This window comes from Mastomys coucha, unplaced genomic scaffold (assembly GCF_008632895.1).
Source record: "Mastomys coucha isolate ucsf_1 unplaced genomic scaffold, UCSF_Mcou_1 pScaffold12, whole genome shotgun sequence".
NCBI classification, from domain to species: Eukaryota; Metazoa; Chordata; class Mammalia; order Rodentia; family Muridae; genus Mastomys; species Mastomys coucha.
Window position 1 is genome coordinate 73,053,173 of NW_022196894.1, and position 16,770 is coordinate 73,069,942.

Sequence of the window (16,770 nt, forward strand, 5' to 3'; positions counted from 1 at the left end):
AGAAAGAAGAAGGAGGAGGAGGAGGAGGAGGAGGAGGAGGAGGAGGAGGGAGGGAAGAGAGGGAAGAGAGGGAGGAAAGAAATGAAGCCTCAGCCCTAGATACATGCCAATAAGAGAGTAACTAATTAGGCTCTGCAATCAGGAAAGACTTATTACAAACCACATTTTAAGCAAAAAGGGGAAGAATGATAATGCTTTTTTAAAAATTGCATTTTTGTGGAATGAGCATCCATTCTTACACAATCCACTGTGAATTCTCGAGTACAGCACCTTCAGGTGTTTTCCTCCGAGTAGTACAGGCAGGATTCAAATTGCATTTCCTCTCAGGAGGATCACACTGTACCAGTCTTACGATAGAGAAACTGAAGCAATATGTTGTTGATAGTAGAGTAACTTAGAGACTTAGAAACACTAATTAGGAAGCAAATATACTTATAATATGTCTTGATGATTTACTTACATTATAAAAGTACTGATGAGTTAATTTTACAAATGGAATGTAGGACTGCGAGTTCAGTAAGGCTACGGTGCCTACCATGCTATATGGTGCATTACACCATTTAACAAGAGTTATTTCCTTTAAAATGTACTAATGTAAGAAAAATATTATAATATAATATAATATAATATAATCTTCTGATTATAATCAGACGATTGGAGTGCGAGCGGGGCCCTAGGTCCACATGAAGCGCTTACAGAGCACACCTTCCCCTGAACAATCACTACGGCATCAGTGATCAGTGTTCTTGGATTATATTGGAGAGACTTAATTTGCAGTCATTTTCTTTGCACGTCATCTTGATTTCTCTATGTAAAAATTCAAGCTTCATGTCATTTTTGTCTCAGACCCTCAGATTTCACTATATTGTTTTTATTCTCTTAATCATTCTCACTAAAACATTTCTCCATATATATGTGTGAGTCTTTCTCTGTGTGTGTGTATATAGTTTTATTCATTGCCATTTCTTTACATTAATCGCTATTGTCACTGGCTGATAAGTACCTTTAGGGTTTATTTCAAAGGGTGCTACATGAAGTCTGATCCTTGCATAACAGAAGTAATAAAGGAGAAATAAGAACTGTTCTAAGAAAACCAGTTTCCCCTTGCTGTTAATCTTATATTTTTAACAACCCTGTAACTTTTCTATCCCCTTTTCAACAAAACCAAACTCACCTGAAGGTGAATCCTCTCCAAGAACTCCTGCAGAGTCTGGGAATTCTCTCTTTTACTGCTTCTGGTCACCTTTATTTTCTTAGGAGCGGCTTCCTCTTCCAAGATCACATCCACATAAATAAACTTGAAGTTGCCCACTTTATTGTTCAGCATCCCTGTCCACATTCCCATCGGTGTTTTGCAGATAATGTCTATGATGTCTCCTTTCTAAGGATAAAGACAAATACAAGTCAAATTCTGAAGCACCATCATGCTGTAGTAACATGTAAAAACACGGGAACTATTGAAATATAGAGAATGTGCAAAAAATCTACAAAGATTGCAGAAATCAATGTGAGTTCATTTCTTCAAAGACAGTTTTCACTATGCAGTGAAGAAAACCCCAGCATGCTTGATGATGCTGTTTTTGACCTTATATTAACTCACTAGCTTATATTTGTAGAACAATATACATGATATATTAAATATAGTTATATTATGCTATCACATATGTGTAGGGTAAATAGTATGAGGTATCAGATTATTCCTTTAAGCTTTACAGGAATAGAAGCGGTGACATTACATGAGTTCTCAAGAACCTGAACGAAGTCAAGGATGGGGTCAGACTTTTTATTCGACCCTCGTCAATCAATATAGGACCAAAGGAAGAAAGCATCATTTAATGTGTTCTCTTAAAGGGGAGGAAGGGAAGAAAGAAATAGTAGACTCTATCCTTGGCTTTAGCTCACATGACACAACTCGTTTACAGTAAAAAAATAAGTCTATGTAAACTGTTTTCTCCACATAATGAAAGTATAAGATTTACTAAGAATGTAATAATATTCATGCAGCCAGGTATATTGCTTGGTTCTTGAGGTACCGATAGCACCCTTCCCATACATGTCATAGTAGCACTGAGCTGTGACCTGTGGAAACCCATAAGGAAAGCTTTTTCTCTAGCTGAGGTGGAGTCCAAACATTCCAGTGTATTCACAATATAAAACAATTAATCTATTTGGGCTGGCCAATCATTTAGCCAAAGGACCACCCATGGGAAGTGGGTTGATCTTAAACCATGCTCAAGGGAAAAAGGGAATAATGAGCTCTTTAATGAGCTAGAGTACTCTGACTTCCCTGCCTTGTCAACCCTAGTACAGGGCTGCTGTCAATTGCCCAGGTCTTGCTGAACTACTTAGAAAAGCGTAGCTCTACCTTTTCTTCTTCGTATCTCTTCTTTAGGTATGCTGTCCCTAATGCCTTGCCTTCACTCTTTCCCTTATGTCTATCTCTAACTCATGGCTGCTTGTCTGTCTTAGGGGTGACAGAACTAACTCAGAGGGTGTGTCTCTCTCTCTGTGTTCTGCTTCTTCGTCCTCTTCCCTATAGCTGTTGAGACCTACAGCTTCCTGATGTGGGATTTTTCTTTGTAAATTATAATCAAATTTCCCTTAATTTGACTCCATCCTCAAACCATTCTTCAATTATTTTATTAAGGAGACTAAGAACTCCATGTTGGGACTCTGAATTCCCAAGTAACATGGTAACCTCACTGGGATTCTCCAAAATGTCTGATAACATCAATAGGAGACATTATATGGCCCCAAAAACAAACAAAAAAAAAACCCTCAAAAAACAAAAACAAAACAAAAACAAAAACAAAAACAAACAAACAAACAAACAAAAAAAAAACCAACCATAACTTTTAAAATTTACACAGAAACATGAACAAGGCACACTGATGTGGCCAAACCAACTAGAGTTTTGTATATTTATATCTTAAAGCTATATTTGGCTATAGGATGCAATCATTGGCAACAGTAAAAATTTTTCCTGGGAATATTTCTTTATGAAGAAATTTGATTTCTGGGCAAATAAGTGCCTATTTGTAAGAGTCATAATTGTTCATTTGAGATATATCCCCAAAAGATGTGATCAGTTCCAATATTTACGGCTTTTAAGGCTCTCTCCTTAAAGCTATGCTTAAATATATATTGTTCTGCTGGTCTGTGAATGTACTATTGATGTAAAACACAATCCCATTTTTTATAGTCATTTAGAATAGAGTGTGATTGAAAGATGGTCTCTCTGATTTGGGGTAGTATGTCTGTGTGTCTGTCTGGGTATGAGTCTTGGCATTTCTACTTTTTACTTGAGAGAATGAAATGGAGCAAACCCCCTACAAGCGCTAATGAGTTTCTAGGGGTGGTAAGTCTTCACTGGGTCTTTCCTATCATATTTAACTTCAAGATTTTGTAACTCATATATTTTAAACTCACACATTTTATCAAAGCTGACAGCTGGCCCAGACAAAGACCTAGCAGTTCCCCCGCCCCAGTGGTAACTATGGGATCTTTGTCATGTTCTTTGACAGCTCCAAAGAACCACCTCAGTGCCACATGGATATAGTTTCATAGAGAGATATGAGAAACTGTATTCTACCAACATTATGGGACCTTAAGGAAGGACCTCATGTCTCAGGAGATATCACAGTTTAAGTTGACAGCCTGATTTAAGTCAGGGGTATGTATCCTTGTACAGAAAACAGCTGAGCTATACCTGCAAAAAGTGTGATTGAATAAATATGTGTTATTTGAAGCCTCAGAGTTGAGGGTAATTTGTTTTAAGAAGAAATTGAGGAAAGGGGTTCTGGTTTCTCATGACAACTCACTTAGGAAGAACCAACCAGGTCTGGCTCCCCGAGCCTTTGCTCTCCTGGGTTCCTGCTTGATAAGTCTGTCTTCTCTCCCTCTTTTGCTCCATTATTTTTACTCTAGTATGTATCAGCTGGGCATATCTAGATGGATACTTCTAAGAGTTGCAGAGTTCAGAAAACTGCAGATACTTCATCTCTTCCCCACAGACTCTGAATTTGTATTATCTTATGCTAATGGCCACAGTAGATGGATGGTTTGCACCCCAGTTCATGCTAAGTCTGAAACTCTTCCCGCTGTGAGCAATCCAACTTACTGTTTGGGAAGAACATACATCCTTATGCCAACTTCCTTTAGTCCCTAATGTATATCATGCAACTAGTGTTTGACAAACCGGGAAGCATATGTAATGTTGGCCCACCTTGATTTTAAGGGAGTCAGTGTCATAGGGACTTGGTGTGAAGTCTGTGTGCACTCTGGCACGGCCACAGAATGGCCCTGTGTAGGGGCTGTCATCATCCAGTCGAAAGCTGTCCCGATTACTCGTTCCATCTGAACAGCTTGTTATTCCACCTGATAAAAGAAAGATTAACAGTTCTTATTCAAGCTTCTTAGCTTCCTGTACCACTACCTCAGACTGGAGCAGTGGATGGTAGCCTTCTGTAGCTCTCAGTCACATTCTCTCGGGGACCCTCTCTTCTGAGCTAGTTATGACTCTTTCTCTGTCAGTCTGAATAATCTCACCTGTCTTTACTCTGATACCATCTCCTTTTGGATGCTCTCCTCATTGGAATTTGATCTATCTTACAAGGCAATAAACAATGCCCTCTTGCTAAGTTGGAGCAAAGAATAGGTTCAAACTTTGACCTTGACAGATAATTTCAGAGTTGAAAACTAAGAAAGAATTCAATATAGTTTGATCATTTGTGTTATTATTGATCATAAATGGTCAATACATGTCATTGCTGGGTTCCATACAACTTATGTAATTATAATAAACGTCTTTCCCAGAATTCTTACTGTAGGCCAAAGACCATGTGAAAGAAACAGCTTTGCCTATAAAAGGGGACACTTCTGTTTGCCGCAGGGGTGGTGAGGATAGCTTCCCAAATGTGTGAACCTCCAAACTATCCTAAACTGCCTGAGTGCTTATTTTCTGGTCCCTTTCCCTTCTAATCTTAACTTCAGTTGAGAAAATTCAAAAGTGACCTAAGCAAGCAGAGAGAACTGCTTCCCTTCTGTAATGTTGCATCTGTTAGCAGTGAAAGTGCCTGGGTCTTTCCTCCCACACTCACGGTCTCCTCACTTCCTCCTTCAGGTTGACCTTTTGGTGCTCTAGGAGGCAAAAGCTGTAGTTTCACTACCATGGATTTTGAAATAAGGCAAAAGTCCTGTAAGTTCCACATTGGGTGTGAAGAGAAATGTAGCATGTAAGGGTCCCCTGTCTACCCATGCCTCCCTTCTGGATTAATGTGTGGGTGCTGGCTTTGCATGGTATGTTGGAATAATAAAATTCTTCTCACATTCAGTATCACAACCTTGACTTTGAAAACGTCTAGCAGGACTGGATACTCATGAAATCTGAATGTCATACACATACTACAACCTTCAAATGTCTCTGCATTAGCTTTTTACCACAAAATAACTGCTCTATAGTTAATACGAAGAAATTTGAGAATATTTAAAACATCTGCTCTTTGTGCTCCATCTTTGAATAACAGAAGTAGTTGATTTAAAAACAAGTGGAAAATTATCTTTGCAGTGACACTTAAAAGTCCTGAAGAGACTGGACTGGACAAAGATAATTTATTTATATAAAATATATAAGGCACCATCACTTTCTTGTAACTATTGTAGCAGAAAATGTAACTGATGTTGAGTAATGTCTTTCTTAGACCAATATCAGTGTTAATTCTGCAGTCTTTATAGATCCTGCTAATCTCCTTTCCCACCCCACTGGTGATATATCTATCACACAGTATTATATACTACTTCAGTTTCTACTTAGTAACAGTAAATGAAAATGGCAGAATTGAGGTAAATACCTTTCATTTTGCAGAAAATAGGGAATTGAGAAAGAAAGAAAGAGAGAGAGAGAAAGAAAGAAAGAAAGAAAGAAAGAAAGAAAAGAAAAGAAAAGAAAGGAAACAGAAAGACAGAAAGGAAGGGGGAAAAGAAAGAAGAGGAGGTGGAGTAGGGGAATAAGAGAAGCAGGAAAGAAGGGACAAAAACAAAAAGAAAAAAATCAAAGAAGGCCCATGGGAGAAAAATAAAAAAAAAAACAGACTTCTACTTCTCTATTTCAAATAATTTTGTGCTTTTTGAATCAAGATAGCACTAGGTTTTCAGAGCATACAATTTTGATATTAGATATTCTTACCTAACACGACTTTTGGAGGCATTTCACAAGAGCCCTGTAGGCTATAGCATCTGAAATGTGTTTTGCTATGTATCACAATCACTAGTAAGTCCATGTATATTCAATGTTCTAACCTTTCCAGCTTTTCTATTATCAAGTGTCTGGATCTTTGTTTCTGATTTGATAAACGACCTCAGAGTGATCATTCACTGTTTTCAACTAGCTTATTCCAAGCTCCGTGTCTGTAGTGACCCTCTTACTCTTGATGAACTTACTTGATGAACTCTGTCCACTGTATAGACTGTCCATGGAGTCACTGGCTTTGAGTGAGATCTTCTCTGTATGTGTTCCAATCATGGGATCACTGTTCCGATATTGGAGGGCTTCCTCCCCACTTTCATCCTCCTTCAGGAGAAAATGTATCAGAGGTTAAGTGTGCAGATCAGATTTCCATGGAGAAGTTCACTGTGTGCACTGACTCAACAAGCAAGACACATTTAAACAATAAAACACTCATGAATATATCAGCATAAAATATGAGAGTCATTAATCTTCAGTTCATTTTTCTAGGAAAACAGTTTAGAGGATACTTGGGAAAATTCCCTAGATGAGACATTGCTTATTGTGGAATTCAACTGCAATTATAATGGTCTATTTTTTGCAAATAAAGATGAATATCATATCAAGAATACTTAATCAGAAATGTTAGACGTAGTGGCATGAATGCTTTTTCTGCTAAAATGCAGTAACTTTTCCTGTTCTTCTTATCTGTTTGCCACCATTACTAATCCTTTGAGATCTGATACTACAGCTTTAAACTCTGCACATTTGTTTCATGTCAGTTATTTGCACGCTACCAGATCACTAGATATGAATAAAACATGCTCGCTTTGCAATTCTAAAGTCAGCCTTATCTAAGGAGCTTTACAAATCTCATACTGTGCTTGCCACCTAGTCAAGTGAAAACCAAATCTTGCATAAAATTAGAAAAGACAGACAATTTCAAAACAAATTACATTTCCTTGAAAACATCTCACATGTTTTCCATTTTTAGAAAGTTTGGACAAAGCCCTATGAATTTCTTAATACTCATCACAATGTAATTCAATAGTCTTATTTTTGAGCATTACTGAGCATTGTGATAACACATAGTATACATAGACTTGGTTTGATTTTCTGCTTTTAATCTATTCTTCATTCATTTAGTCATTCAGGGAAAGTTTATAAAGCACAGCTTAGGTACTTGTGACCTTTCTAAAATTTGTGGATATGTTAATAAACAAGATACTAGGGTAGAAGTACTTTGTTTCTAATAAAGTATGTTCTAAAGGGGCTATGTATACTGTATAAGCTATAGTTTATATGTCTTTAAAGTAGTTGGAAATAATAATAATAATAATATAGTATAATAGTACATAAAACATTAGTGTGATACATATATGTGCTGTGAAGGATACAGGCTGTAGAATGTAAGAGAACTAGTAAATCAAGCGAGGATGTGGAAGGTTAGTTGATTTAGGAGAAATGAATCCCAAAGACTTCAACTCTAAGGTAACAAATCCCCAGAATCCACCTGAAAATGTATGAAGATACTCTTTTATATGTTGACCTCAAATATGAGAGAATAGAACGTAACATTCTCTTCTAAAGAAGAATACTTTTCTAAGCAAAAGAAAAGATAAGAATAAACCTGAACTTACAATTAGCCTTGATATGCAGGCCACTGTAGTGAGAGAAAGGAGGGCTTTATACATTAACTCTCAAAGCAGGGAATGAAGAGCCTCCTAGAGCACTGTGCTGGCCATGGGAAGGTGGTACCCACACTTCTTGCCACGGGACTGCTTCTTACTGACTGTAATGTGTATTGTAAGAAGCACACGAGCCTTGCAGGTTAGAGACTGAGTGTTAGGATTCCATTTTGTTTGTCATCTCCAAAAACTCACAGGTGCATTCAATTTCCACTGTGCAGTATCATAAAAGGAAAACTTAATCTGACTTCAGTGTTTAGAGGCAGGACATGCGGGATGTTATTGTGATTGGATGAGATCATCAGAGCAGATCCTCCATGACTGAGATTAATGGATTTACTAGCAAAGGGATAGGGACTAAAACATCTATACACATTCTGTATTTGTCACTGCATAACATCTTCTGTTGTCCTGGAACACTATCACCAAAATGATTATCATGAGATGTGTTCCCTTCTATTGGAATATAACCCATGACTAAAATAAGACTTTTGGGGAATAATCAATCTATTGTGTTATGTCATTAGCAACAGAACTATGACTAATACACCTAAGCAACTCTGATCATTCCCCTTTTCCTCTACCTGTGAGTTTGCTCTCACAGCCAGACCTTGTACTGCCTGGGGGGCTGAATACATGTAAATAATATTTTTGCCTATTCTGGTGAAAAGGAAGGTGATTCTAGTGGGAAGCTTTAGTTCAAGAATTCCCCACACATCGGCCAAAACGTTCTCAGAAGTGGACTGACAAGAAAAACGGAATCTTACCTCTTCCCCCTTCTTTAATAGCTACCAGGCTTACTTTGTCATGGCAAGGCTTGGCCTTTGCACTTACCCTTCTTTAGAGCTCACAGACATTTCTCCCTTGTAAATCCTTGGTGTTTTTCTTTATTATTGGAAGTCAGTTCCAAAAAAAGGACTAGTGTCACTACTCTATAGTAAAAATATTTTTTTAAACAAGATATTCTGAAGTTTTAATTAGGGTCCCAATATGTTCTGATCCCACTTTTCTGATGGCTTTCTTGTCCAGACTGTATCTTATTAGAGAGATAATAGAAGCAGCATAGGTGGCTGATATGGTAATGCAGGCAGGAAAGGCTAGTGCCTTAGTCTAAATCAGGTATAGTTTGAATAAAAAATATAGAGTTTTAAATATTCTTTGGATATTAGGAACAGGAGGATATTGTGATTGGTTAATGTTCAGACTAGGAGAAAGAATTTGGAGTGATTTTTTTTCTATTACATGTTTAGGCATCTAGAAAAATGAAAATATTGTTCTTTGGCACTGGAAATGATGGGTGAGAAATAATTGTTTTCCAGTAGAAGTAGTGACACTTTCAAAGACTGATATATGCAAAAGTTGTGATATCTATTGGACATCTCTGTGAGAATATCAAATGAGCAGTTGTTTCATTGAATATAGCAATCAAATGATGAAATCCTTTCTAAAGACACTTTGGAAAACAATGAACATGTCTAAGATCACAAGAAAGAAGAGGGTATATTTAGTGAAGCCTCCAGGACTTTAAGAAGATTTGGAGCTGTGTAGTGGTGGTGGAATCTGTCTTTAACCCTAGAACTTGGGAGACAGAGGCAGGTAGATCTTTAGGTTCTAGGCAAGCCTGGTCTATATAATGAGTTCCAGGACAGCTAGGGCTATATAGAGAGAGAAACCCTATTTCAAAGGAAAAATAGAAACGAATAGAAAAAAGAAGCAGGAGCATTCTCAGAGAGACTGTAACAAAAGAAAAACCAAAAAGACCTATGTGAAAGAGAAAAGGTTGGGAGTGGTGGCACATGCCTTTAATCCCAGCACTTAGGAGGCAGAGGCTGATGGATTTCTGAGTTCAAGGCCAGCCTGGTCTACAAAGTGAGTTCCAGGACACCTGGGGCTACACAGAGAAACCCTATCTCAAAAACAAAACAAAACAAAACAAAACAAAAAAAGAGAGAGAGAAAAGAATGCTCAAAGCAACCAGGAGAATATTTTCTATATAACCATATCAGCACTGTGTCTGTAGCTAAATTATAGTGACATTGTGTTTGGCAACCCAAAGATTCATATTACTGTGCTAGGATGCTAGGGTCAGCAAAAGATATACAAATTAAAATTATAGACTGAAAGTCTATATATAAATTTTATTTGTGTGAAATCTATGTTTATAACAACATTGTGTAAGATGATCAGCTGACTTTGACAATATATAATGCAGAAAAAAGAGTCTTCAACAAATGACGTTGGATCCACTAAGTATTTACAAGGAAAAAGAGTGAATTTTTACTAGTTCTGAACCACAACATAGACTATTTAACCAAAAATGTATCATGCATTATAATATAAGAGCTAAAATTACAAAGCCATTAGGAGAAAATGCAGAAGTAATCTTCATTATGCCATATTAAGCAATAGTTCAAGTATGATTCCAAAAGCCAAACAATAAGAAAAACAGAAAAATTGTACTACTATAAGATTATAAACATTTAGAATGCAAATAATACTATAAAAGTGAAAATATGATTCACAGAATAATAGAATATATATTTAGAATCACATATACAAGACTCATTGAGAATTGTGTAAATCTTGAAAGCCTAATTAATAATAGTAACAGAATATTAAAATCAGACAAAATATTTAAATAGATACTTCTGTAGAGATAAATTGATATGACTAATAACCACATTAAAAGATAACCACATCTTTTATTATAAGAGATTTGTAAATAAAAATTGTAGTGTGAGTTTACTTCCTCTTCACTAATGGCTAATACTTAAAAAAAAAAAAAACAGATGGACATGATGTAGAAACCCTGATTCACTTATTCAGTGATATTGGGTATGTAGATATTGTGCAGCGTTTTGAGCAAACAGTTGCCAGCTTCTCAAAATATAACGAGTAGAATTACCATATATCAAAAGGAAACAAAAATATCTTCATAGAGTCACATGCAAATATTCACAGCAAATACTCATAATGTATCCAAAGTAGAAAAAGTCCAAATACTCATCAGTAGATGTGAAAAAATGTAGATTATTTATAAAATGGGATGTAATTTTGCAATAAAAAGAAATGAAGTACAGACACTTGTGACAACTTAAACAATATACTCCATTTTACTTCTAGATGTGTGTTTTGTCTTCTTTTAAAATGTGAGCAATGATCCTTTAAGAACCATAGAAGTGGGCCATCCAAATGGCTCAGTGGTAAAGGTACTTGCTGTGTAAGCCCGAGGACTTGAATTTGCTCCAAGGAACTTGTGTAGATATACAAAGAGAATAGACTGTGGAAGGTTGTTCTCTAACATCTGCACCACTTCATGGTACATATGTGCACAGACACTTTTTAAAAGAACTACAAAACTTATGGACATGATAGGTGAAGAAAAAAATGTCTAAGTGCTTCATAAAACACCAAATAATCTAGGTCTAGAGAAAGAGCCTATTGCTTCTTTGTATATATATACATATATATATGTATATATATATACATATATACACATGCATATGTATACATATATACATATACACATATATATACATATATGTATGCATATATATGCACACACACACAGAAAGAGATAGAGAGAAAATATACTTACTTTTTCCTCAGAAAGAGCTTTGATGTATTTTTTTCCTACTTTTTTCTTCATTGTCCATGAAATAGCCCGCACTTTTTTACCTAGACTTCCTCCATTGCTTGAAGTCTTGCTTTGTTCTTCACTTCCATTAGCCAGTCCCCTGCCTTGAACCTGATAGAAAATTTTTTACACAAGTCAAAATAGTAAAGAAGAAAGGATCATTTGAGTCAAGTACTTTTCAGTGCTAGGGATTTCACATGTTAGGCAATGGTTCTAGCTACATCAGAGCTCTGTTTCCAACCCAAAGAGCATTGATCAACAACCTCTTTAGGGAGAAGCCATGTTGTAATCTTTTGTTCTTCTGCAATATACCCTCTGAGTATAACATATACTGTCCAACTGGCTGCCTGTATAACTTTGTTGAAAGTACTTTGAGCACTTATGGTTTAATAGCTCTATTAAACAACCATTTTAGTTCTCATCTTTGAACCAAACAAAACCAGAAGTAACCATCAGGCATCCTGTGACTACAGATCTCTAGCCTGGAGAACACTTAATGACGAGATTAGAAAGCCTTTAGCGCCCATCTGTGAGGGAAGAGCATTACTCTAGCCTCCTGGGTCTCAATCAGATTGGCATGGTCAAAGTTAGTTTGAAAGAAGTTGTTAAGTTGTTAATTAAATCAGTTGAATTCTTCAATGTTTTCATGCAATGTGTATGCATACACATCTTCTCTTTAAGTAATAGTAAATATTACCTGGCTCAATTCATTAATAAAGAAATATCTTCATATATTGCAAACATGGTACTAGTTAAGTCTTTTATTTGGGTCACTGTTATCTGGTGCAGTCTTCCTAAAACAGTGATTTCTCCTCTGATTCAGAATAAAATATAAGGATTGGTGTTTCCTTGCTCAACAGCATAACATAAAAGATATAGTACAATTTATGATGGGAAACTTCTTGGTAGAGATCTTAAATGCTTTATTATTTAAGTTTAATCACATAATTAACATTAAGTTAAATCAATATTATGTTTCTAAAATGTATGTTTACATCATATAGAATCTATATGATATAAAAACCTATCTTTTGAACTTATTCTTCACTACTTATCAGATTCAAGACAGCATTTTAAAAAGAAACATTGTTTGAGGACAGTTTGTTCAAGTCATTTGTGGTCATTCTGACTCACAGATGTATGACAAGACTTGAAAGAAATAGTAATCAAATATTGTCGTGATAATGCATCTCTTCAACTTCACCTGATTATCACTAAGGTTTGTATTTGCTTTTGTGTTGGCTTCTCTACATAGCCCCAAATGTGTTTTTTAAGCTATCCAAGTTTCCATTTCATGCATAGTACATGAAGGAAGTCATCTGATTGGTCACTCTCTATGCTTGTCCACACTTCTTGTTCGTTGTACCTGAGTATTTATCTCTGCTCTTATTTTATTTGACAATGTTTTGCTCACTTAATGGGTATTTGAATTTCTCACAAGACGCATGCTCCACAGAGTAAAGGCTTCCTCTGTTTACTTTATTCTAGTCTCGGGAATATTTCCAGGCACATTAACTGGTACTCAGTAACCTTTAAAGAAATGAAATTCCTGATGTAGAAATTTGAGGCAGTTTCTCCACCTCCGTTGGAGGACATATTTGGGTTAGATGTTCTTGATACCTCAGATGTGGAAGCAATGAATTGTGAAGGTCATCTGCTTGAACACTGCCCAACCATGCTTGACAGGTAGACAGCCATTCATACCCGGACATAAAAAATGTCGGGAAACTTCTGTTTAGTGAGCATGAATATTTTAATATGAGAGTTTAAGCACATAGTTAACATCATTATTAATCAATATTATATTTTGCTTCATATCTTACCCCAAATTGCATATGATAAATATGAATGGACAGCCAATTTAAGCCCTCATTGCACATTATTAATTTTTACATTCAAGGTTACAAAGGCAGAGAGTCGTTGCTTAATTCAAAATATCAGAAGACAAAGGAATTAGGAAGTACTTTAAAATTTATTTGGCACTTTCTTCCCGCTTTCCTGTGTATAAATTTTGCCTTAACTCTAAACTTATTTTAGTAACTGAAAGAAATGCCAGTTAGTTACAACTGGTACTGATAGACACTATTACTGAAGCTTCAAGTAATACAGTACAAATACTGCTTGGTTTTCCTATCATTGTTTATAGAAGCTTCAGAAAAACCGTCTTATAAATTTTGATCAGTTTTCTTTTCTGTGAAGTTCTCTATAGCCTGAACTACATTTTTTTATGTGTAGAATTTACAGCTCTGTTGTCATGATCTTTTAAAGAACTATTGCTTCCAGTCTCCAGGCATTATGACGTAGGCTTTTCCATCTTCTATTGCAACAATACTCTGGAGTAGCTAACAGAAACCCTGGCATTGTGTAGATAACTGTGAAAGGATGAAGAATTGATGCAGGGTTTCCTGAAAAATGAGAAACTACTTTATCAGCTCTGCTAAATGCTTTAACAAATTATAAAGCCATTGCTACTTATTACATTGACAGTGAATGAACCTGAGATATTTTCATATGTTTATTAAAAGCTAAATAGCTGCAGAATACAGCAGTATATGGTTATAGAGAGGTAAAAGTTATTACAAAACACTAAGTGAAATCAGTCATACATGTAAGCTCCTCTCTGTATACACACATGCATATACACACATATGTAAACAAGTGGTTATACATATATGCTTATTTGAGTTACATTTATAATTAATAGAGTCATCCATTAAATATATAGGTTGTAAAACATGGTTGCAGGGACTAGGTTTTATAGTCAATTTGGAAAGATCTAGAATCACTTAGGAATTGAATCTGTGTTTGTGGAGGATGATTCTGATTATGTAATTGAAATGGGAAAAGCCACCCAGTCTAGCCACCATTTCCTGAATGGACTTTATAAACGGGAAAAAGAAACTGAACAGTAGCATAAATTTATTACCCTCAGCTTCTGAACTATGAATGTGATATGATTTGCTGTTTAAAGATCCCACAGCTTTGACTTCCCCACCATGATGGACTGTAATCCTTAAATGTACTGTGATTCAAAACACTGCCCTAATTCTTCTTGACAGTGTATTTTATCACAACAACACAGAGAAAAACTAGGTCAGGTGTGTGTGTGTGTGTGTGTGTGTGTCTGTCTGTCTGTCTGTAATGGCTTATCTACATGTTATATAAATTAATAAAATATATTCTACATACAGGCATATATAATGAATACATTAAGAAATAATAATATATGAAATGTTAGTTTAATTTACTATATTTAGAATATTCCTTGCTGAAATAAAAACATACATACATGCTTCTGTATGTGAGATTTATATAACCTGTTTATCTAAAAGCAACTATTAATGAGTTCACTGGATCAGGAACAGGTTTAGGGCTAAGTTTACTAATGAATATGTGTTATGTTCTTAGTTTTCTGAGTGTGCACCCCTCCTATTATCTAACTAGCTACTGTGCCTTTTCTTAGTCACTCATTGCAAATAGCTCCTAGTGAATAAGATGGTATAACAGAATGTCAGACATCACAGTCATATAAGAGGTTTAGTTTTGCCTTCATCATTTGATGACTCTGTAGTAGAAAAGGAATTATATCAGTGAATATATATATTCCTTCAACATAAATCAAAACACAAATAGTTTCTTATACTTCCTTCATGACAAGCACTACATTAAATATAGTTGTCATTGGTACTTGCTATTATATGCAAATTTTAATGTTAAAGCACACTTTAACATTACTGTTAGGACATGCACAAAGTGTGTTTAGTTTACAAATGTGCATGTTATGGTAACCAGTAAGATATGTACTAGTGTACTCTGTACACTAGAAGTGACAGAGTTCAGTAGTGTAGCTACATGCTCCTCTTATCAGAATGGTCATCAAGCCCAGTCTGCCCATCTAGCATACTATCAACTTGGACATGTTTATTGCTTCAGCATGGAAATTCTCAGGGTACATGGAACTGTCAATGTAACTTTGAATTATAACTATCTTCAAAATGTAACTAACTTGAAATTCTCATCCTACCCAAATAGTGAGTAGGCTTTTAAAATAGCTGTTTTACCTTAATGACCAACATGGTACCAGGCCCTAAATATTTTTCCCATCTATTTCAAAATTCTGTGTAAGTAACACAACTTGAAAAATATATTTAATTTCCTTACCTAACTCAGAAAAATAATATTATCCTTTTACATTATAAACTTTTATAATATATTATCATAATAATCATGAAGATAAAGTAAAATACCAACCTCGATTGAGTCATCAGATTTTGACACAGAATTATTCCGAAAACGATCAAAATTCCCAAAACTGCTGCTGCGCTGTAAAATTGGGAAACGAAAAGAAACTTAAGGTTTATGACTTTCACAACTGAAAGTAATAAATTTATCATAGCTTCTCAGAAATGCCTTTTGAATCTGGAAGGCTACAAAAAGTCCTCTAGGCTATCAAAAGGCATTGAATGTATAAAAAGTAATCCTCTTTTATACTGACAATTTCTAAAATATCTTCCTTTGATTTGTGAGATAGTGGTTAAGACTGTGGTTATTTAAAAAAAAAACATATTCACAGTGTTACTTAAGACTCTTGACCCAAGCAGCTGAAGCCTGTGAGGATGCTAAACCAAGCCTTCTTTAGGTAAGCTACACATTAAGGTATCTGCAGGAGAAAAGGACAGGCAGTATTTACCAACAAAGTGGGCAACCAGTAAAACACAACAAAGAAATCAAACGATGAGCTTACTGAAAAACAAAACCAACCCAAGTGCACTTCTCACTAATACACTCCGTTAACTTTAAATTCTCTGTCAGTTATCAGAAAGAAAGGCATACAAGTGTAGCTATTAATAAACTGAACACGTAGGCATTCACAGTGTAAGATGGAGAGGCAAACTGAATCTCTTCGCATTTTACATGGAATTGAAATGAGATCTTACTCCCTACCCCAATGTGCAGGTCAAGTTCCCTCACTGACTTAAGAACTTGGTCCATCCAGAAAAGAAATTCCTCCCGACACATAATAATAAAAACACCAAATGCACTAAACAAAGAAAGAATTTTAAAAGCAGTAAGGGGAAAAGGTCAAGTAACATATAAAGACAGGCCTATCAGAATTATAACAGACTTCTCACCAGAGACTATGAAAGCTAGAAGATCCTGGGCAGATGTCATAAAGATCCTACAAGAACAAAAATGCCAGCCCAGACTATTATACCCAGCAA

At 35.7% G+C, this 16,770-nt stretch overlaps 2 protein-coding genes across 2 annotated transcripts in view; one reads left to right on the plus strand and one right to left on the minus strand.

Moving 5' to 3' along the window:
• Nucleotides 1–16,770, plus strand: part of Rbm11 (RNA binding motif protein 11) — a 272,518-nt gene that overhangs the window by 251,605 nt on the left and 4,143 nt on the right. The window lies entirely within an intron of this gene.
• Nucleotides 1–16,770, minus strand: part of Samsn1 (SAM domain, SH3 domain and nuclear localization signals 1) — a 55,951-nt gene that overhangs the window by 15,400 nt on the left and 23,781 nt on the right. Inside the window, exons 2-6 of the mRNA XM_031364265.1 lie at nt 15,800–15,871; nt 11,510–11,659; nt 6,439–6,568; nt 4,226–4,377; nt 1,175–1,381 (exon numbers count right to left, since the gene is read on the minus strand). Coding sequence (XP_031220125.1) covers nt 1,175–1,381; nt 4,226–4,377; nt 6,439–6,568; nt 11,510–11,659; nt 15,800–15,871 — 711 coding nt within the window. The remainder of the gene's footprint in view (nt 1–1,174; nt 1,382–4,225; nt 4,378–6,438; nt 6,569–11,509; nt 11,660–15,799; nt 15,872–16,770) is intronic.